Source organism: Elgaria multicarinata, chromosome 4 (genome assembly GCF_023053635.1).
Source record: "Elgaria multicarinata webbii isolate HBS135686 ecotype San Diego chromosome 4, rElgMul1.1.pri, whole genome shotgun sequence".
In the NCBI taxonomy this organism is placed as follows: domain Eukaryota; kingdom Metazoa; phylum Chordata; class Lepidosauria; order Squamata; family Anguidae; genus Elgaria; species Elgaria multicarinata.
This window is the reverse complement of record NC_086174.1, coordinates 116,474,985-116,498,708: the sequence shown is the minus strand read 5'-3', so window position 1 is coordinate 116,498,708 and position 23,724 is coordinate 116,474,985. Positions and strand designations below refer to the sequence as shown.

At 43.8% G+C, this 23,724-nt stretch overlaps 1 protein-coding gene across 4 annotated transcripts in view; it reads right to left on the bottom strand.

The window, feature by feature from the left end:
• The window catches only part of DST (dystonin), a 391,150-nt gene that overhangs the window by 344,324 nt on the left and 23,102 nt on the right, over positions 1–23,724 (bottom strand). For all 4 annotated transcript variants that reach the window (XM_063125032.1, XM_063125037.1, XM_063125036.1 and 1 more), the window contains exon 3: positions 7,620–7,808. In XM_063125032.1, coding sequence (XP_062981102.1) covers positions 7,620–7,808 — 189 coding nt within the window. The remainder of the gene's footprint in view (positions 1–7,619; positions 7,809–23,724) is intronic.

Genomic DNA, 23,724 nt, shown 5'->3' with positions numbered 1-23,724 from the left:
TTCCATGGTTAGGAATGGTTCACGTGACATGCTAAGTGATGGTTCGCATGACACACTAAGCCATAATGTTTAGCTCAAAATGCTTAACCACCGTGGCTTAGCATGTTGTCTGAACATGGTCAATGGCTCTTCAGGATTTTTTTCCAGCACTACCTGGAGATGTCAGGGGTTGAACCTAAAACCTTTTACATGCAACGTGTTTGCTCTGCCCCTGAGTTGCAGCCCTTCTTTCAACCATGAAAAGGCATCTTGTACTCACAAATACTAAGTACCTTTATTCCATAGATTCATAGCAGTAGTTTGGATGGTTACTATTAACCTTACAAAAAGTTGGTTAAATTGACTGGAAATCCTGACAATGCCAAACTAAGTCTGTGCCCTTGTGCATCCATTAGCTGAAACAGTATGTGGCTTTTAATGGTGGAGAAGGAGGCACATCCATCCTCCCCCACTATGAAGAGGACTTCACATATGAAATGAGTACACTACATTGCCTCTGGATTGTGCAATCATTTTTCCCTCTCAAAAAAGGGGAGTATGCATTTACTAATCTACACCAAGCAGGATATTGCACTATGAAAGTGGTATGTAAAAGGAAGGAGACACACTACTGCTTTATAGCAGTATTGAAGTGCACTGACAACTGTTGGAGGCCACTGACACATACCATATACTGCTTTCATACCACTTTCATAATGCAATATCCTGCTTGGTGTAGATTAGACTATTACTTTGCTTAACTTTGCACTTTGACTTGCCACTCTGTACCTTAATGTTTTCCCCTAGTTGGTTTTGAATATGATACAAATAAGTTTTCATGGGTTCAGTGATTACTTGTGTTTGTATGTTTATGTGTGTGTGTGTGTGTGAGTGTGTGTGTGTGTGTTTATATATATTCTTACAAAGTGTACTGAGGGCGCGCAAGCAGACTGAATATTAGTTTTCTGTCACAGCAGTCAAGAAGGTTATTTTATTAAGGGATAAATAGGCATTTCAATCTACAATGTTAACAGGCTCCGTTAACTTAGGAAGCCAGATTCTGGGACAAGTAAAAGGACCATGAGATATACAAATTGCTAGTTGTTCACAAGTGCTATGGGCCCAAATACCATTTGAGGCATTTGGCAACAACCAAGGGCATTTCTCTCTAAAACAATGGCTTACTTGAGCAGCTGATAGAGAAAAATTCCACAAGTTTTATGGAATGTGTCAAGGACAACAAAAAAGCAGCTGAAAAGCATGGATATACAGTAAGATTACCACCTGCCCACTCATTTTCACTGTTGGGCCCCTGGAGTCCCAAGATATGTTGAAAGCTGTGTGTAGCACTGGAGTGACCCAGCTGACCCCTGTCTACAGTGTGTGAAAGCTATTTGTGCAGATTTCATATTGTTAGTCCCCTCATTTGGCACCTCTGGTACTTTGCTCCTCAAGCTGGCAATCAGGGGTAATCAATCAATGGTCCTTGTTATGCTGGGTCAGGGTTTAATCAACCCCAGCAGAGGCCCCTGGGATCTGGAAAGACGTTTCTTTTCTTTTCCAAGGAGGAATACTGAAAAATGCGGCGGGGAGGGGGGAGAGCATGACAGTACAGGAAGAAGGAAGGAAAGCATAATCGAAGAAATACAGAGAAAGAAAAGGGAAGAGAATGAGGAAGAAAATACAATATAGAGCAATTTGGTAATTAAAGAGTAACAGAGGAAAGGTATATGAGCTGAAGAGGGGAGAAAGGAAGATTTACCCCACAGGAACACATGGTGTAAAATTGGAGAACAGAGGAGAAGACTGAAAGGTATAAAAAGGTATGAAGGAAAAGAGCCAGCTGTATCCAGTGTGGACAAAAGCCCTATTCATGTATTTCTTTCACCGGGTACAGCAAATACGCAGAGAGAGCGCTCAAGCACACACACACCTTTCCATCATTGTATTAGTCACCTTCTACTCGTGGAGGGTGACTGTCTGAAGAAGCGAGCCTCCATGCAAGCCAGAATGCTAGAACAGGAGCAGAGGGTGATGGATGCAACAATGGAGGAGGGTGGGACTGGAGCGTTCCCGCTCCTTGTGTGTTTGCTGTATTTGGAAAGAGAACACCTGAATAGGGCTTTTGAAGACACAGATTCAACTCCCTAACCAGCTATGAATCCCAAGTGGTAATGTTTGTCTATATTTACTGTAGTGTATATTTAGTATTGTATCATTTGGGCAGATGATAAAGAAGTATATTCTACATCTAACTCAACTGCACCGATTTTGCAAGTATCTTGTAAATATTTTTTTAGTTACTGCTTACCTAATCCCCCACAGCACCACCTGGCTGCTTCATCGTCGTTTGAAACTTAACATGGCAAAGACTGAATTGCTTGTTTTTCCTCCTAAACCTTCTCCTCACCTCTCATTCTCTCTTACTGTCAACCATGTCACGCTTACTCCGGTCAAGGAAGCTCGTAGTCTTGGCTTTATATTTGACTCCTCGCTCTCCTTTACTCCTCACATCGAGGCAGTAGCTAAATCCTGTCGTTTCTTCCTGTATAATATTGCCAGGATTCGACCATTTTTGTCTGTCTCTTCTGCCAAGACTCTCGTTCACGCACTGGTTATCTCTCGGTTGGACTACTGCAACCTTCTTCTCTCTGGCCTTCCTTCATCTCACATCAGTCCGCTGGTCTCTGTCCACCACTCTGCCGCTAAGATCATCTTCTTGGCCCGCCACTCTGACCATGTCACTCCACTTCTGAAATCTCTCCATTGGCTTCCAATTCACTCCAGAATCCAATATAAACTTCTCCTGCTGACCTTCAAAGCTCTTCACTGCCTAGCTCCTGCCTAGCTCTCCTCTCTCATCTCAAACTATCGCCCCGCTCGTGCTCTCCGCTCCTCTGATGCCATGCTTCTCGCCTGCCCAAGGACCTCCACTTCCCTTACTCGGCTTCGTCCTTTTTCTTCTGCTGCCCCTTACGCCTGGAACGCTCTTCCAGAACACTTGAGAACTACAAACTCAATTACTGCTTTTAAAACTCAGCTAAAAACTTTTCTTTTCCCTATAGCCTTCAAATATTGAGTTTGTTCTGACTCTATACTGTTAGCTTCACCCTACCCGGTGCCTGTTTACACTTCCCTGTGCCTGTTTGCATTCTCCTTCCCTCTTTATTGTTTACTACAACTTATTAGATTGTAAGCCTATGCGGCAGGGTCTTGCTATTTACTGTGTTATCTGTACAGCACCATGTACACTGATGGTGCTATATAAATAAATAAATAAATAAATAAATAAATAATAATAATAATAATACACTGAACTACAAATCAGCAAGACCCTGACTGAAATCTCATATCTGGCCATGAACTTACTAGGTGGCCTTAAGCAAGCCACTCTCTCTCAGTCTCAGTCATCCCATCTGCAATATGGGTGCAAACAATGCCGGCTTACCTTGGCTTACAGGTTGTTGGAAGGATAACAACTACATAAAGTACTTTGAACATTGGAAAGTGCTAAGTAATTCTTTTTCATCATCATCATCCTGCTTCTTTCTGCTGCCATCAATACATCACTTTCATCCCTGCCAAATCCTTCTTTTCCAGTGGAGGCTGGGGGCTGTGACTTCGGTAGGGCTGTAAATCCATTCTGGGTTTCAGTCAGAACTAACCAGAACTTTAAAAGAGCTATCTAAGGTGCTGAATCCTATACGCAAAATATGTTTAGCACCTTGGATTGCTCCTTTAGAGTCCTGGCTGGCATTGACTAAAACCCATCAAAATCGGAGCCACCAGCCTTCACTGTTCCTTTCTTTCCAAACTGTGAGTGCTCTTATTCTTTCCCTTGCCTTTCTGCATGATCTGCAGCCCAAATAAAGTATTAATATTAGGCAGTGCAGTGGTGAATATAATTTTTTAAAATTAATATTTTAGCACAAAGCAAATAATTTCATAAAACAGTTACCTTACAGCTTGGACCGCAAAAGCTGGCAGAGCACCTCCCCCAACATGAACCTACCCATACACTACATTCAGCATCTAAGGTCTTCCTCCAGGTGCCTCTTCTGAGGGAGGCTAGTCTTGGTGCACTGGCTGGGAACAGGCAAGTTTGGACAGGTGAGTTAGTTAATGGGGGAACACGACAGACACATCTTTGTGCACCGTATGAGGTAAGGGGTCCCAGTTTAAAACCCCAGGTGTACTCTAGGAAGGCGACAACAAGCTAGAAGGCCTTCTCAGTAGTAGCCCCCCAATTTTGGCATGATTTCCTTAATGAGGCCAGCCTGGCGCCAACATCGTTATTTTTTCGGCACCTTTCTCTTTTCTCAGGCATTTGACAGCATATGATGAGTTTAATCAAGTCCTGTATTTGTCTTATGGTTATGTTTGATTGCTCAAAGTTGTTTTAGATATATGCTGTGTCTGTATGTACTGTTTGTGTATGTTTCATGCAGATGGCTTTAAAAAATTTGTAAACTGTATTTTTAATGGTTTTTAATCCTTGTAAACTGTCCAGAGAGCTTCAGCTACGGGACGGTATAGAAATGCAATAAATAACAACAACAACAACAACAACAACAACAACAACATTTGCAGAGGTGGTGGGCAATCGCCTCGATCCACAATATAGGATGGAGAAAAACTGTTAGCTGAATATGAAGAAACAACAAGCCAGTGGTAGATCAAGCTTAATGTTCTGCCATGTTTACTTACTAACCTTAAAAGTAGAATAATCTCTTTAAAAAAAATACCTGTTTATATCCAAAAAGCCCTTAAACAAACAGAAGACATTTCCATGCATGCAAGGATAGGTCTCCAGTTTCTACCATTCCCCCACCAGCAACAGTCCCCCTCCCTTTTATATTATTTAAATATAAAATTACATTTTCACCAGCTCATGGGAGAAAAATCTGAAATATCATGCTGCTCTCTGACTCCAAGGGACTACAGGGGCAGCACTGTCTGTGTCCACATAATGTAGCAACTTGAGAATGAATGATTGTGAGCAAGCCAAAGTTAACCACTTTTAAGTCCCATTGAATTCAATAAAAAAGTAAAGTCCATTTAACTTTTCCCAGTTAAAATTCATGAGACTGTAAAGTCCTTTGGTTTGGCTAGATTTTTTTTTTTAAAAAAATCGATCTATTCCAAACTTAAAAATGAGATTAGCCACTCTACTGCAAAATACTGCATGTTTATTCAGACCAGGGATGGGCAACTTGGGACCCACTGTCTAGAAATTTTGGCCTATAACTCCCATGACCCCACACTATTGGCTATGCTGGCTGATGGGAGTTGTAAACCAAAACATCTGGAGGGCCACAAATTGCCCAGTCCTGATTTAGACCTTGTCTGGCATTCTTCATCTCTTTACGCTTGTTTAATGTAACACAGAACATTTTACTGTTCTTTCATGGTATCACTTTGACCTTTTAAAATAAAAATGGAGAAATCTTGTGTGACCTCTTTGAAATATAATGAAAGGTTAAACTGAAAATGTGTATGGGCACTGATGGTTAAATTATATATTTGTATCATCCAGAGGATTGGATCCAGACTTAATCATGCTTTGAGCAGATCCCTGAGGTCAATGGGACAATTAATTTATGACTAACTTGATTTCAGTGGGTCTACTCTAAGCATGACTTTGCATTCAATCCATTGAATTTAACATTTTATTTGTCAGTCACAAATGCACGATGTTGTGATGGAAAAAGACAAATACTGTATTTCTTCGATTGTAAGACGCCATCGATTGTAAGACGCACACTAATTTCAGTACCACCAACAGAAAAAAACCTCTAAGACACACCCGCGATTCCAAGACGCACCCCATTTTTAGAGATGTTTATATGGGGAAAAAAGTGCGTCTTAGAATCGAAGAAATAAGGTATACAATGGCATGCTGGAAAGTAACAACAATTTCTGCAGAAAAAGCCTACTTGCAAATAAGGCTACAGAGGTTACTAACCTTCTTAGGTTTTTACTTCCCCATACATGTTAATTTATAAGACATTTCCAAACAGTAAATCCCAAGGAATCCAATGGCAGCCTAATCATTTTGCCATTTCTTTCTTCTGTTTCTTAATTCTTAATCTACTTCCTTTGATAATCTCAATCCAAAATTGAAACCAAACTAGGTGTAATCCAGTGTATGGTAATGACTAGAGCCGAATCCAACAGCCTTTTTGGTTTTTATTTTTGCTTTTATTATTCTTAAGGGAAGAAAGATCCTTCTGCATTTGGGCATGTTTTCTGCTTTCCTCCCCTTGAAATTTCATCTATTTTGCCCCCAAGGACTGAACACGAGAAGGAAGTGTGCAGATACCTGTGAAGGTCATCTTTAAGGCTCTAAGGAACCACTCTCAAAGCTTGTTTTACCAAACCTGGAGAAGCCCCCCAGAGTCTTTTTATATACTCTCTATAAGTTGCCCATCCAGCCCACTGACTAATTACAGATCCAGCCACAGCCCTGCTTACAGACATTTAAGGGAAGGATTACAGAAAGTATATAAATGAATTCTTCCTAAAGTTAACTTAATTTGGGTCAGGGAGCTTCCCCAGACTCAGTCAGACAAGATCAGGGACGTCATAGTTCCCTTGCACCCAAGGCTTGGCCGCTTCCCTGAGTTGTGCCCAGTGGACCAATGGCTCAGGTACCACACACTTTTCAGGAACCTGAAAACTCAGCCTTTGGTGTGTGATTTTAAAAAACTTGTATTCATTTGTTTAAAATGATTTTAGGCCACCCTTAATATAAGGGAAGAATCCTCTCAAGGTGGCATACAACATAAAAAGATACAAAACTATGCAAAACAAATGCAATAGAAAAGCAATAAATAAATATTCCAATAAAATACTATTTTTAAAAAAGATAACACCAATAAAACCTCCAGTCTACAGTCTAGCAAAAACAGGTGAGTCTTCAAAACTTTTAAGCAGTGCTGTGATCAGTGAACAAAAAGCAGGGAACCACTTTTGATTTTCATGAGATTTGCTCAGCTGATTGAGCAAAGGGCACAAAAGCCAAAGGGCACAAAAGATGTGATAATTTTATAACATGCATAATTTTATACAGCTATATCATGCCCCTCCCTGACTTGCCTTTTTTTTCTAAACTAAAACCCCTAAACATGGTATCTTTTCCTGCTGGGAAATTGTTCCAGTTCCTTGATCATTTTGGGTACCGTATTCTGCCCCTTTTTCCAGCTTTACAACACTCTTTTTGAGTGTGGTGACCAGAACTGTGACCGTACTATTCCAAGTATGGTCATGCCACAGATTTGTATATGGGCAGTAGGATACTGGCAGTTTTATTTTCAATTCAGATCCTTTGCTAATGAGATCACTCCTCCCTTGCAGCTAGCTACACATATCATAGCCTGGCATTTATGCAGGGAACTGGGTATGCCTACTATTCCTAAAAGGAATCTCTCTGGCGACTCCTTCACTCCATTCACCTACTCTGCTGGATCAGGAAGCAGACTGAACGGTTCAATGAATACATGTTGGTGGGAAAGGAGCCCATCTTAGGGTGCTATCAGATTCAGAGCTTCTTATACTTGCACCACCTGAACCTGACAGGCTAAAAGCTTGTTACAATATTTCTACAGATACTTGTACTGAAGAGTGGAAGAAATACTTACTGGTTTTCGAGTTGGTGTGACTTGAACAGAATGATAGAACTCAGGTTGGACTCTGCTGCTCTTCTTGATTTTTCTTTTCTTTACGGATGTTTCTTGCTCACTCAGTTGATGGGCTTCTACTAGGGGCTGTGTTTCTTCAAGTCGAGGTACGACACGTCTTCTAATATGGCGCGGACTCGGTCTAAATCCCTGTTAAATGGAGATGAAAAGAAATTACATAGTGTCTCAGGGTTCTTGTATCCTTTATGTAATAGAAATATTATACAAAATAGAACCACCAGTTCTATCTGCATTTAAATATTAGCCAGCGATTGAGAAGTTTTGTTACTAAAACCTTATTTTTCCCCATATACACTGCTTTCTCCGCTGTAAATGAAAATAAAAGTATCTGACTGAAAAAAACAAGCTTCGTTTAACTTTGATGAAAGTTAATAAGGAAATTTCCAATGGGGAAAAATGGACCTAGAAGACCTGTGCTGAGTCAGACCAAAGGCTTGTTTCAGTTGGTAGCCACTGTTCCCAGAAACAGCCGAGTTGCCCACTGACTGCATCCCTAATCTCATCCCTGCTGTTATCTCTAATCTCAGATTGGAGATAATAGTGACTATTTCCCTAGATCGGACCAAAGGCCATTCGATCAGGGTTGAAAAGAGCCACTGCTCCTCCCATAATCAACTAAGCTTTCCACTGCCTGCATCCATGCTGTTATCTCCAATCTGAAACTGGAGATAACCGCAGGGCTTCTTCGAAGGAGATTCTCCTGTGAACCCAAGAAGCGTCTGTGGGCCCGATGCAGAACATCCACAGGCCGAATTAGGCCACCAGGCCAGAGGTTATGCATCCCTGACCCAGGTAGACAAAGCATTGTGTTTGGAAGCTGGAGGCGGGGGGGGGGGGAGAGAGAGAGGTTCAAATCTCTACAGTTATTAAGCTCACTGAGTAGTCTTGGGCTAGTTACTTTTTCTCAGCCTAAACTACTTCACAGGAATTATATGAGAGTGAAATGCAGGATGGACATAACTATGGATATACTCTGTGTGTGTTATCTTTGGTTATAATAAATACATTAATAATAGGTGCCCAATAGCAATTGCCTTATGGTATAATTTTGTACAAAATGTAGGCTCTTAATGACACTAGAATCATGGCTGAGTCAGCAAGCACAACCTTTGCAGTTTTACAACAAGAAAGCACATAGATTTCAATTATCCACAAGTAAAAATATAATCCTTCAGTGTTTTTAAATGTTATTCCATGGGCACTTCTGCATGTTTTAATCAATTCTTGTATTCTAATTAGAATATAAGCACTATAGTATTCTATTTTTTAAATTATTATTATTATTATTATTATTATTATTATAGTGATCTTTATTGATCTATTTCAAAGGTAGTTCAAATTCAACGACTTTTTATTTCAACATGTATTGTAAAATACATGAGCTCCGGCTATTGGGCGGTATAGAAATGTAATAAATAAAATAAAATAAAGTTCAGAATATTATCTAAAAATTCAGAAACAATTATAGAGTGAATTCAAACCATATAAAGAGGGCATACAATCCAGCCAAGTCTAAAAGCTTTTTTATGTCTCATTGTTTTCAATGGAAGATATTCAGGAGTAGATAAGCACTTTGAAGTCTCATTAGTTTCAGTGGTAGAGCATAAGTGCATAATCTTTCCACTGAAGTCAGTGCTTAACTTCGACAGAATTGTGACCCTCATGCTTGTTTTGAAATCAGCGTGACATAAATTGATTTAAAAAGTTCATTGGATCATATCCACAACAGCAATAGATGGCCAACCATTTTTTCCGAATAAATCCAGTTAGAGATTCTCCCTTTCTCTACAAATATTCCAATATAGAGAGTTTTGTATTGTTCTGAATGAGAAGGATAGGTGTGGAAAAGGGTTATTAGCAAGTGTAGGCAAACCCACTAAAAATGTTGCCACATTTTGAAATAAAAAGTATAGTGGAAAATAACTATTACAAATTTAAATACCTGAGTAGAAACACAGCAACAAGATTGCACACCATGCAAATCATGCTGGATAAGTAGCCCAACCATTCCAACCTGAATAAAATATTTTGAGCATGCTTGTTTATATAACAGAAGAATCTGTGAGAAGTTAAGCAGCTCTCAGTGTGCTTAGAGATGCATGCCAAAGAGGGATTTAAGTGGGTGGATGAATCTTAACAAATAATTTAACCTCCAAGTTTCTAGGTTAACAATCAACCACTTCCTGTAGAACAATTAATGAATGCCTGGTAACAAAAATACCCCTATAATATTGGAAATATATAGGTGTAACCTTCCTCTGTTTTTTAATCCACAAAAAAAAGGAGTAAGAACTTTGGAGCTTTACAACTTCATCTGCTCCTAATGCTGGCATTTACTCGTCACTAGACATCATAATCTTGTACTTATGACTTCAAAATTGGAGAGGATTATGATGTGCTACAAGGAAGAGGGTCCTGATTTCAGGTGAGATGTACACAGCGGGATGAAACCAGCCAATACAGAGAATAGCATAATCCAATAGCATAATTGTCTGTAGGCTATTATGGCTAAAACCCTATGAAAAAGTAACTTGAGAGGAAGATCCACTGAAATCAATAAAACTTATTTCTGAGTAAACATGCCTAGAACAGCACTGTAAATAATCACATATCTGGCTCATTTATGAACTTTCTGCCTGAATAGAGAATGATGGCTTCAGTTCTACAAAAATACCAATACTACTACTACTAAGATGAATAATAATAAGCAAATTTAAGACAAAATGTGATCTTAAAATAGAGCCAACATGATTTGAAACTGTTCACATTGTACTTCTAACAAATCTCTCCATTAACTAATTACAGAATTGGCCTAAAATGGCAGCACCAGAGCATATGGTCTAGTGCTAGGATCCCCACACTAGCCCAAGGAACTACTCACTGATGTCTAACAGCCTCTGCTGTAAGAGACACAGAATTAAGACTGCAATCATACACACACTTGTCTGGGAGTAAGCCACGCCGAACTCTGTGGAACTTACTTCTGAGTTAACCTTCTCAGGGTTGGTATGTACAACTATTAATTTGCACTGCGGCCCTGTACCCAGTTACATACTTAGTGCCTGTAGATGGTGTAATATAGATGTGTAGGAATTTGAAATATAAGATGTCCACATCCCTAGAATTAGTAGCCACAAACCCAGAAGCAAAAGAGGAATAAATTATTTGGAGAGTTACCTATTTGGGGTGTAAGGCTACTGCCTCTAGTTTTGTACAGTGGTTGCTGTCCCCTGCCATGGGTGCTGATCTAGGCAGTATGTTTCAACTAGCAATGATCGGCACAGGGATTGGCACACTTCATATCCAGCACGTGGATGTCCAGAATAATTGCATGATGGCCACCCACAAAAGCACTAGTGTACCTGGGGAAAGCCAGTATCTTGAAGCACCCTTAAGCAGCAGTCCAAAGAAGTTATATATCCATGCACATGAGAACTCTCTGAGCAGTGAGAGCTTTCTGTTATGTTTTTGGCATTCCAACGACCAGAGACAAGTGGCTTTTTAAACTGAACAGTAATTTTCATCTTTGGCATTGGAAAGACCTCAAAAGGAAGTTCTGACTGCCTCTGGGGAATTTTCTCTTGCACAATACAAACTACCTTAGATCACAGCTTTACAGAAATTTAAGTTGTACAAGTACCCATAAAGAAGGAACTTCCCTGGAAGCACAATCTGCATCTCAAAAAGGCTGCTTTCATTCATTTTCCAGATGCTTGGAAACTGAGCAGTAAGAAGTATTTAAAAACGAACAAACATAAAATTATGACAGGATCAAAAGAACCACTAATCTCCCCTTAAACAGCAGTCTAATGCATCCATGTTCTAGAGCCTACCACTTTGAACTTGAGAGGAGTATGACTCAAAAGTAGTATGTAATGATTCAAAAGTAGCATGCAATGTGGCATCAGCTGTTCCAAGAAAAAAGTAAGGAAATCCCAGCGGACTAGTAAAAACCCCTTGCATGGGTCTACAGTTTTAACCCTATGCACACTTACATAGGAGTAAGTCCCATAGAACAAAGTGGGATTTTCTTCTGAGTAAACAGGATTGCGCTGTAACTTTTTGGTTTGTGGTCAAAGGCAGTGATCCAGTGCATACTTACCTAGGAGTAAGCTCAACTTAACATAATAGGACTTACTTCTGAGTAAATATGTTTTGGACTGCATGACATAAGTGCAAAATGGGGATACCAGCTTTATGTTTCTGGGTGGGTGGGGGAACCCACTTTACATCTTAAAATGAGCATCAGCAATCAAGGACTGCAGTAACATCAGCCTAAAAACAAAGGCCTCAGTTTTCTATTGTTTTAAGGGTTCCACTTGCTATTTATGTGAAAACAAAATTAAACATTGTTCCTGGCTCATTTCAGGAAAAATGCCATTCACATTCTATCCCTGAGTATTTGATTATGAGATTATCATAGTGCCAGATGTCAGTATATTTCCATTATGACTATAAAGCTAGTGTCTTTTCAATGACCTTTGTTCTTCTAATCAAAATGAGCTAAAACTTGATGATTTATGAACAAGTTGCCAGACTGGCAATAATTGCTAACTTATCTTTACATAGCTTAGATGGTGGTATAAATCAAAAACAGAAAGCATATCTATACTGCCTCAGATTTCACAAAGTGAAGCTTGAGTCAGTTGCCTGGAAGAACACAATGCTCTTAAAACTGAATTAATGTTATTTTAAACACATAAAAGTTCAAATCTGAAGATCACACATTAATTGGCTCATTTGGTCACATCCACACTTAGGCCACAGCTAGACCTAAAGTTTATCCTGGGATCATCCAGGGTTCGCCTCTGCCTGAGCACTGGATCCCCTGTGTGTCAGGGATGATCCAGGGATAAACCTTAGGTCTAGCTATGGCCCCAGTCATACTTAGAGTAGATCCACTGAAATCAATGGGACTTAAGTTAGTCATGACTTACTCTGAATCAGGCTAAAACGAAGCTTTAGTTTGTTTGCTAAAAGGCCTAGGCCACACAAATGGACAAGAATTAATATAGAACAGGTTAAGGATTTTAATTATTTAGGAATTCAGTTCAATCAGAACAACACTTGCGTACCGTATCTCAAATCCACAACACTTCTATCCCTTCAAGTAGCTAAGGCCATATTAAAAAATGCTTGCTTTCCAGGAGGTAATTTATTACCCCCTGCACTTAAGATCTTCTTTGGGGAAGTCCCACAAGTGCTCTATGGTACAGAAGTATGGGGTTAGGCAAATATCAAATTGGAAATTATCCAAAATGTATTTTCGACATTGCTCTTGAACCTACCACAAAAGGCTCATTTCATCATGATTAGATTTAAGATTATCTTCTTTAATTTTGCCCTGTGTTCATATTTCTTTGCTTTTTTGGTGGCTGAAATTACAGCACACGGTTGCCCCAAAAATGCTATTTGAAGCAAATTTCTGAACAAACCTGGACTAACAAGTAGTAAAACCCTATAACTAAGTATAGATTGATTCATGATGCCTTTAAGATTGTTACTCTTATAGCTGCAAAACAGTGTATTAAAAGAGTGGGGCCTTTTATTAACTGGATGTTATCTTCAAACTATGCAATGGTCACTATTTTATCATTCTATTAAATATGATCATGGCTTTCCAGACTATTTTTTTAATTATCTGTTGGTGTGATGAAGAAAGCCTTTACTGCTTTGAGACTGCAAACAATGTCTACAGTAGATGGGAGATCGTGGCTTATGCATTTGTGGCCAGGTGTGGTGGGAGAAATGGTTAATTATGTATTGTATAGTCATCTGTATAATTCCCCTAGGGATTTTTGAAAGTGACGATTGAGGCAGTTTCTTTTCTCAACAGAAAGAAGAAAATATGTCAATTATTGGGTGATAGGGATAAATATATTACATATAAGGTTTCTTGGATTGCCCTTGCAGCCCAATGGATTAGATATACATTTATTACACAAAATTGGCTTCAATGTGCTGGGGATCATCTATGTGATCTCTCAGCCTAATTGTGCTGTATATTTGTTGACTGGCTGACTAAGTCTGGATCCAACCCATTGACTTCAGCAAGCATCTAGACTAGGCAGGAATAGTCATATTTAAAATTAAGACGTGAATAAATCTGCTGAGGATTTTCAAATATAGTTTGAATTCAATATTCTACCTTCAACCCAACACTATCTCTTGTTGTAGTTTTCAAAACATTTAAGGGTTAAAAGAATTCTGAATGTCATCCTTCCTGTTTTCCTACACTGTGTGCTAAATCCTATTGCTCTATTCTAGAGTATGCCTGGTTTTTGTTTTGATTTTTAAATGGTGATGAGATTTGACTACCGCCAACTAGCTCCCCGCATGGTTGCCGTCATCCTGCAATAACTCTAGAAGCATACAGGCTATTAGGAGGTGTCTAATACTGAGTCAGATTATTGATCTATCTGGCCCAGGGCTGTCTACTGAGACTGACAAAAACCTCCGATGTCAAAGGTCTATCCTATTATCTGAGATCCTGTCTGAGTCAGAGATTCCAGGAACTGAACACGCTATACTATGGAGCTACAACCATCATATGACAAATTGTCATCAGTCTTTTATCAGGCTGGAAAGATTTGGATAGATGAGTTAAAAGAGAGACAAATCCCTCTAGGCTTGATATCATTTGTGGGTGTATGGGTGGGTATGGGTGGGTGTGAGAGAGAGTTCTTATTTGAAAAGTATAACTTTACCTTTGTCCGGGAAAGCTGCCAATAGACCAGCTAATTGAACAGAGATACAGATGTGGGCAGCGTGCCCAGACAAACTCCAAGAATTCAGCCACAAACTCAGCAACACACGCTGGAATTTTGTCTTTATCTGTGCTATGAAATAACACAGTTCACTCTTTAATATAAAACGTTTAAACATAAGCAAAGTCCAGTTCAGTTCCAAAAGTCAAGGGCTTACGAGAGGTAGAGAGAGTCCAAAAAGCAATCCAGAGGTCCAGGGATAGGAGCAGGTCACGAATTCCAAGCCGGTCCAAAGTTCAATCAGAATACAAGGTCAACACAAGCCGAAACAGGAAGCAAGAGCTTTCGCCAGGATGCTCAGTTAATCTCTGGCAAGTTCTTGTTGCTTCCCAGCTCTCTAAATACCCCTCCCTGGCAGCTACAGGTGTTCCCTATTGAGTTGGCGTCTAGTATAAATACGCAGAGATCTGCGCCGGGCCTCCTTTTCCGCCCTATGATGTCTAAACAACTGTGCAGGTAAGTTTGTTGTTTCTCCCTCTGTGTCTTCTGAATTGGCCAAGCTCCCTGCTGGTTTAATCACCGGCACACTGGTACTTGGCTCTGCTTCCCCTTCATTCTCTGAGTTGGCCCCACTCCCAGCTGGCACCAGTTCAGCAGCCGTGACACTAGCCTCTGCCTGCACAGGTTCTGTTTCCTCCTCCTCTGAGTCCATCCCCAGCAACTCCTCAGAGGGCCTAACACTACACCCCCCCCTAGAGTCTCCTCCCGCCACACCAGGAGGACCCGGTTTTGCAGGGTACTGTCTGTGAAAGGCCTGGACGAGGATGGGAGCATGCACGTCCCCCGCATTCTCCCAGGAGCGCTCCTCTGGACCATACCCCAGCCAGTCAATTAAATACTGGAGTCGACCCCGATGTTGACGGGAATCCAACACCTGCGCTACCTCAAACTCCTCTTCACCATCCACCATGACAGGACCAGGAGGAGCAGTAGCACTAGCGTCGGGTCGGACCCCTGTAGCTGGCACCAACAACGAGCGATGAAATACAGGATGGATCCTTAACGTTCGAGGCAGCTGCAACCTAAACGCCACAGGATTGACCTGTGCCGTGACTGGGTATGGACCAATAAAACGGGCGTCCAATTTTCGACATGGTCGTTGAAGAGGAAGATGCCGGGTGGACAGCCACACCTGATCCCCGACCTTTAGGGCCGGCCCCTCTTGTCTCTTTCGATCCGCCCCCAATTTGTAAGCTTCCTTGGCCACCTGCAATTGCTCCTGCAACAGAGACTGCGCGGCCTGCAACTCCCGCAACCACTGATCCGCTGCGGGGACTGCCGTAGAGGGCAGCACTGCTGGAAACCACCGTGGATGAAATCCCCCTGTTGCAAAAAATGGAGTCTGTTGTGTTGAGGTGTGCACTGAGTTGTTATACGCAAACTCTGCCACAGGGAGCAACTCAGCCCAATCATCTTGTTGATAATTAGTATAACACCGTAGGTATTGCTCCAGGGTAGCATTGGTGCGTTCTGTCTGACCATCCGTCTGCGGATGGTACGCTGACGACATGTGTGCTGTAATGTCCAAAACTTGCAATAACGACTTCCAAAAACGGGCTGTAAACTGCGCACCACGATCTGAAACAATCCCCTCCGGAAGCCCATGCAACCGGAAGACCTGATGAACAAATAAGCGAGCCGTCTCCTTTGCTGTAGGCAAGCCCGCACATGGAACAAAATGGGCCATCTTTGAAAAAAGATCAACCACCACAAGAATGGACGTATGCCCCGCAGATAGTGGCAGATCCGTAATGAAATCCATGGATATCACACGCCAGGGCCCCGCAGGAGTGGCTAAGGGATGCAACAAACCCACCGGCTTTCCCCTTGCAACCTTCGCCCGCCGGCACACTGGACAAGTCTGCACATAGTGTGCAACATCAGCATGAACCCTAGGCCACCAGAACTCCCTGGTGAGCAAATGCAGAGTCTTGTATACACCGAAATGTCCTGCTGGCCGACTATCATGGCACAACCGTAGCACCGTGTCCCGACAGGAACCGGCTGGTACGTACAGCCGACTTCGATGATATAAGAGCCCCTCACGCATGGTGAATGGTGTTGGAGCCTCCTCCTTCGCGTGATCAACTACAAAAGCGTCCCGCCCCTGTAGCACACGAATCTGATCCAATAAAGTCGGGGGCAACGAAGCAGCTGCAAAATGTTCTGGGCGGAGGATCGTGGATTGCCTCTCCCCCTCTGGCTCTGCGGCATATTCCGGCTTACGAGAGAGAGCATCCGCCTGCCGGTTCTGGGCGCGGGGTATATATTTCAACTTAAAATTGAACCGACTGAAAAACAACGACCACCGCTTCTGCCGTTGAGTCAACTTCCGTGCCGTCTGCAGGTACTCCAGATTACGGTGGTCAGTGCGTACCTCCACCGGATGTGCTGCTCCCTCCAACAAATGCCGCCAAACCTCGAAAGCGGCCTTCACAGCCAACAGCTCCTTCTCCCAAATCGTGTAATTTCGCTCTGGAGCTGTAAGCTGTCTGGAGAAAAAAGCACATGGCAATAATGCTGAGTCCATGTTGCCCACCTGCAGTAACACGGCCCCGACCGCGACGTCCGAGGCGTCCGTCTCCACCACAAATGGCGTGCGAAGATCTGGATGCTGCAGGATCGGAGCAGCTGTAAACCGCTCCTTCAACCGCACAAATGCCTGCTGTGCCATGGAAGTCCAATGGAATGGGACCTTGCCCCTCAATAGCTGCGTGATGGGTGTCACCAGGGCCGCAAAGTCCGGAATGAAGCGCCTGTAAAAATTAGCAAATCCCAAAAACCGCTGCACCTCCTTCCGGTTCCGAGGCGGTTGCCAAGAAAGAACCGCCTCTACCTTGGACCGATCCATCTCTACCCCCTTGGCAGAAATACGATACCCCAAAAAGTCCACCTCCTGCAAGTCAAAGGCACACTTGTCCAACTTGGCATACAGCCTATGCTCTCGTAGCCTCTGCAGGACCGCCCGGACATGAGCGTCATGTGCTGTCTGATTCGGGGAATAAATAAGAAAATCGTCCAAATAAATAATAACAAATCTGTCCAAATAATCTCTGAAAACGTCATTAACAAAATGCTGAAAAATAGCGGGAGCATTACAAAGCCCGAAAGACATGACGGTATACTCGTAATGACCATATCTGGTCAGAAAGGCCGTCTTCCATTCGTCCCCCTCCCTTACCCGCACCAAATTGTACGCCCCCCTGAGATCCAATTTGGTGAAACACTTGGCCCGCTGCAAGCGCTCTAACAGTTCTGGGATCAGCGGTAAGGGATACCGGTTACGCACTGTGATGCGATTTAGCCCTCTATAGTCATTGCATAAGCGCAGCTCCCCCGACTTCTTACGGACAAAGAACACGGGGGCGCCCGCCGGCGACTTGGAAGGTCGAATAAAGCCTTTCCGTAGATTCTTCTCTAAAAAGTTCCGCAGTACTGCCAATTCCGGCTCAGAGAGAGAGTAGAGACGCCCCGCCGGTATAGAGGCCCCAGGTACTAAATCAATAGCGCAGTCATACACCCTATGTGGTGGGAGTCTATCGGCTTCCTTCTCATCAAACACGTCTGCGAACTCACTGTATTTCGCGGGAAGGGTTACACAATCTGTTGCAGAGTCTTTGACCACGGCAGCCGGCACCCGCTCCGGCCAGCAGTGATCTTGGCAATATGGGGAAGCAAAAAGCACTTCCCGCCTCCCCCAAGAAATATGCGGATCATGCTGGGTTAACCACGGCATTCCCAAAACTACTGGAAAGTGCGGAACTGCCGTCACATAGAACCGCAACCGTTCCACATGCCCTTGGATTTCCAGCGTAAGTAAAACTGTCTGGTGCGTCACTGGACCAGACTTCAAAAGCCGCCCATCAATAGTTTCCACCGACCTTGGCTCCGCCAATGGTTGTAACGAAATCTGCTGCTGGCGAGCAAAATCTGAGTCCATAAAGTTGCTAGACGCACCAGAATCAATCATGGCTCCCACGAAAAACACCTGGGCATGATCCACCCCAAGTGTGGCAGGCACCAGCAACGGGTCCTTACGGGGTTCCGATGGAGACGAGGAAGCACCTGTCCCGCCTTCTCCCAGACTAGCGAACCCTTCTATGCCTGGGATGACCCGTTTTCCGACGGGGAAGCCTTTCGTCCCTTGGCCGGGCAAGAACGAGCAAAATGCCCCCCAAGTCCACAGTACAAACACAAACCCTCCGCTCTCCTGCGTTGCTTCTCCATCATTGACAAGCGGGCCCGGGCGCCTCCAAGCTGCATGGGCTCCTCCCCCATGCCAGGAGAAAAACCTGCCGAAGATGTTGATGTTGCTACTGGAACCGGTTCCCCACTCCCCAGAGACACTCCTCTCCGGGCCTGACGACGTGCCGTCAGCCGAGCGTCCATCCTGGTCGCCTGTTCGATGAGTAGGGCAAGCGATTCCGGAGGTGCTGATCGGGCCAACTCATCCAACACCCCATCTGACAACCCATAGCGGAATTGTGACTGGAGCGCACTGTCATTCCACTGCAAGTCTTGAGCTATGAGCCGAAAATTCGTGGCGTACTCTGCCACAGATCCCTTCCCCTGACGCAGGTCTCGAATGCGCTGCTCCGCTGTCTCAGCCTTGACGGGATCTCCCCAGGTAGCTGTCATTTCTTTTATGAAATTGTCCAAATTGTCCAGCAGGGGGCTATCCTGATTCAAATACGGCGTCACCCATTTGCTAGCAGACCCAGACAATAAGGAAACCATAAAAGCTACCTTTAGGGAATCATTCACAAAATCCTCCGGCCTGATCTTAAAATGCAATTTGCAATTGGCAATGAAACTGTCCAGCATGCCCCTGTCACCAGCAAATTTCTCTGGTAATGCAGCAAAACATTTACTCTTTCGTGGAGGAAGAGGAGGAGGAGGCCTGCTGGCTGTTTGAGCAACTTGGGCGTGGAGCGTTGTAACTAATTGCGTCAGGTGTGCCACCTGCTCTGCTAGCTGTTTTTGTTGTTCTAAGAAACCCTCCATGTCCAACTGCCGGTCCGTTTGGCCAGAGATTAATCTGTCCGGGAAAGCTGCCAATAGACCAGCTAATTGAACAGAGATACAGATGTGGGCAGCGTGCCCAGACAAACTCCAAGAATTCAGCCACAAACTCAGCAACACACGCTGGAATTTTGTCTTTATCTGTGCTATGAAATAACACAGTTCACTCTTTAATATAAAACGTTTAAACATAAGCAAAGTCCAGTTCAGTTCCAAAAGTCAAGGGCTTACGAGAGGTAGAGAGAGTCCAAAAAGCAATCCAGAGGTCCAGGGATAGGAGCAGGTCACGAATTCCAAGCCGGTCCAAAGTTCAATCAGAATACAAGGTCAACACAAGCCGAAACAGGAAGCAAGAGCTTTCGCCAGGATGCTCAGTTAATCTCTGGCAAGTTCTTGTTGCTTCCCAGCTCTCTAAATACCCCTCCCTGGCAGCTACAGGTGTTCCCTATTGAGTTGGCGTCTAGTATAAATACGCAGAGATCTGCGCCGGGCCTCCTTTTCCGCCCTATGATGTCTAAACAACTGTGCAGGTAAGTTTGTTGTTTCTCCCTCTGTGTCTTCTGAATTGGCCAAGCTCCCTGCTGGTTTAATCACCGGCACACTGGTACTTGGCTCTGCTTCCCCTTCATTCTCTGAGTTGGCCCCACTCCCAGCTGGCACCAGTTCAGCAGCCGTGACACTAGCCTCTGCCTGCACAGGTTCTGTTTCCTCCTCCTCTGAGTCCATCCCCAGCAACTCCTCAGAGGGCCTAACAACCTTACTCCTATGTTAGTCACTCTTTAAAGCAGGGGTGGACAACTTGTGGCCCTCCAGATATTTTGGCCTGCAACTCCCATAAGCCCTCACCATTGGCTATGCTGGCTAGGGCTGATGGAAATTGTAGGCCAAAACATCTTGAGGTTCACAAGGTGCCCACAAGTTGCTTTAATGCAAGTAGAAAACCCTTCTCTGGTTATCTGTAGCCTACATCTGATGAAAGGCACACCATTTTCATAAACAAATATACCCGCTGCTGTCAAAACGTTGTTTAGATGTCCACCGTTCAAAGGATCCTTTATGTGCCATACGAATCATTCCAGCACATTTCATTTCTATGCCATTTTACGTACCCACAACTTGATTATTTTGTTTATATCCTGACTTTGCTCTATGGGATCAAGGGTTGTATGCATGGGAATCACCACTGGTCTCTATCCACGCACTGATCAGATGCAGAGCTGTTTAGCTTCTGCCTGCAACCATATTTCAGACTTGATCGCCTGCTTCATTGATAGACATGCCTGATCATTTCAATGACAACAGCAATGTTTCAACACTTTTAACCCCACAGAATAATTGAAGAAGTAAAGATGGTGCTTTTCTGTTCGTACTCCAAAACAAACATCAGCTACATTTTCACTTTATGCCTGAATTCTGCTCTCAGTATATCCCAGAATATATCCCAGCAACCATCTTACTAACTATTGCACCAATCAAGTCTCCCTGTCAGTTCAACGCTTTTTAAAGGAACACTTTCCACCAATTCAATAATGAATTATGACAGTTAGGAAGTTTGAGAACAGCACTGTTGAAATAAATATTTCCGGAGCGTACCTAAGCCATATCATCCTGACACTAGGAAATACATGAACACTGTCTAACGAGCAACATAACATAAGATGGCAAGGGAGAATTTTAGTACATTACTACTGTGCTCCCTCCAATCCAGAGCCTGTGGCGCTTTATTTCATCCCCAAGTAATGTATCATTGGTTCAAGGCTAGCTTGCTGTACGGAAGGGATGAGGACTGTGTGGCTCTCCAGATATTAAACTGTAATTCCCAGCATCCCTCACTAATGACTATGCCTGCTAAGGCTCATGGGAGTTGCAATCTCAGAGGGTCACATGTTCCCCACTCCTGCTGTATGGGGTACTGCCTCTCATCACTTAAAAAATCAATAAAAAATCAATCAAGAGAGACCTGTGCTGAAGTGCACATTTTGAAAAGACAGGTTGCTTACCTGTAACTGTAGTTCTTCGAGTGGTCATCTGTGCAGTCACACATATGGGCTCTGCGCCTGCGCAGGGCCAGGTTCGGAAACTTCTATAGCTGAAAAACATTTTAGGCGGGAACCCCCTTCCCCACCGTCCACTGAGCATGCTCAGGGGTTCCCGCCTAATCCCCTCAGTTCCTGAAACCGCCTAAACAGTCTCACTGAGGAGAACCACCAGGTGATCAAAATTTAATGACATCATAGTGGGGACGGTGGGAGGGTTGTGTGACTGCACAGATGACCACTCGAAGAACTACAGTTACAGGTAAGCAATCTGTCTTTCTTCTTCATGGTCTCTGTGCATCACACATATGGGTGATTAACAAGCTGACTTACTGGAGGTGGGTAGTGTCAGTTGGTGGATAAGTAGTCATAGAATAGCCGATAAGATGGCACGCCCAAAAGCGCAGTCTCTACGCGATCTGACATCCAGACGGTAGTGGCTGGCAAAAGTTAGTGGAGTCGACCAGGTAGCCGCTTTACAGAGGTCTGGTAGAGCGATCCCCTTTTCAAAGGCTGTAGAGGTGGCCACTGCTCTTGTGGAGTGGAACGCACCTTACCCTCCAACGGGAGGCCAGCGAGTTCATAGGCTAACTTAATGGTCTGGACCACCCAAGCAGATATTCTCTGCAGAGATGCCTGTAGTCCCTTTTGCTTGCCCCCATAACAAACAAAGAGTCTTTGGGATCTCCGGAGGGTGGCAGTTCTGGACTGGTAGAAGGCAAGAGCCCGTCTTACGTCCAGAGTATGCAGAGCGGACTCAATAGGGGACGTCGGTGAAGGAAAATAACTTGGGAGCGTGATGTCCTGCCCAAGATGAAAGGAAGACACAACCTTTGGCAGAAAGGCTGGGTCCGGTCTAAGGACCACCTTGTCAGCATGGAAAACCGTGTAAGGTGGATCAATGCGGAGTGCTGCTAGTTCGGAGGCACGCCTAGCAGATGTGACTGCAACAAGGAATGCCACCTTGAAAGTTAGTAACCGCAAGTCTGTCCTTGCTAAAGGCTCAAAGGACTTGGCCGATAATGCCTTGAGCACCACCGAAAGGCTCCATTGAGGAACGAAAGAACGAACTGGTGGGATTGTGTTCTTCATGCCCTTCATGAACCGTTTCATCAAAGGGTGTGTGAAGACCGAGCAGCCCTGAATCCACTGGTGTGAAGCAGAGATAGCTGCTAAATAAACTCTTATTGACGAAAACTTGAGTCCTTTTTTGAATAGAGAAAAGAGGAAAGAAAGCACTGTTGCTATCGGTGCTGAACCTGGGTTTTCGTTTTTACTGAGAGCAAAAGCAGAGAAGACTGTCCACTTTTTTGCGTATGATTTCCTAGTAGCTGGTTTCCTGGCTGCTAGGATAATGCTCCATACATCAGCAGGCAGCGGTTCGTTGTCTAGCGATGCCTTATCCTCCAAGCTGTTAGGTTTAGGGACTGGACATCCGGATGGAAGATGAGTCCCTTTCCCTTGGAGATGAGGTTGTGACATTGAGGCAGTCTGATAAACTCCGCTGAGGACAGTTTGAGTAGCGGAGTGAACCATGGCTGCCTTGGCCACCAAGGCGCTACTAAGATGGCGTTGTCGTTGTCGCTGCGCAGCTTTATAATAACCCTTGAGAGGAGTGGTATGGGAGGAAACAGGTACAGGAGCTGTCCTGTCCACGTCCTCTCGAAGGCGTCTCCTAGAGATGCTGCCCCTTGGCCCGCCCACGTGCAGTATTGGCTGCAGATGGCGTTCTCTGGTGACACGAATAAATCTATTACAGGCTGTCCCCATGCCTGAAAGATCATGTCCAGAATGGTGTCCTTCATCCGCCACTCGTGCGTATCCACAAAGGTGCGGCTGAGGTCGTCTGCCAGGATATTGTCCTGGCCTGCGATATGAATGGCAGACAAAGTCATGTCGTGGGCAATTGCCCAATGCCAAATGTCCAGAGTGAGGGAGATCAGGTCCATAGACCTCGTCCCACCTTGCTTGTTTATGTGCCAGACAGCAGCCATATTGTCTGTATGGATCTGGATTACGTGACCCGATAAGGTCTGCTGAAAGGCATACAAAGCTTTTTGGATAGCCATCAACTCCAAGACGTTGATGTGTCTTTTCCTGTTGAGGGAGCTCCATCGCTCCTGGATAGTTAGATCCCCGCAGTGGGCTCCCCAGCCCAATAGGGATGCGTCTGTCATTAGATGTTGTGATGGAATTTTGGGTTTGAAGTCCAAGCCTTGT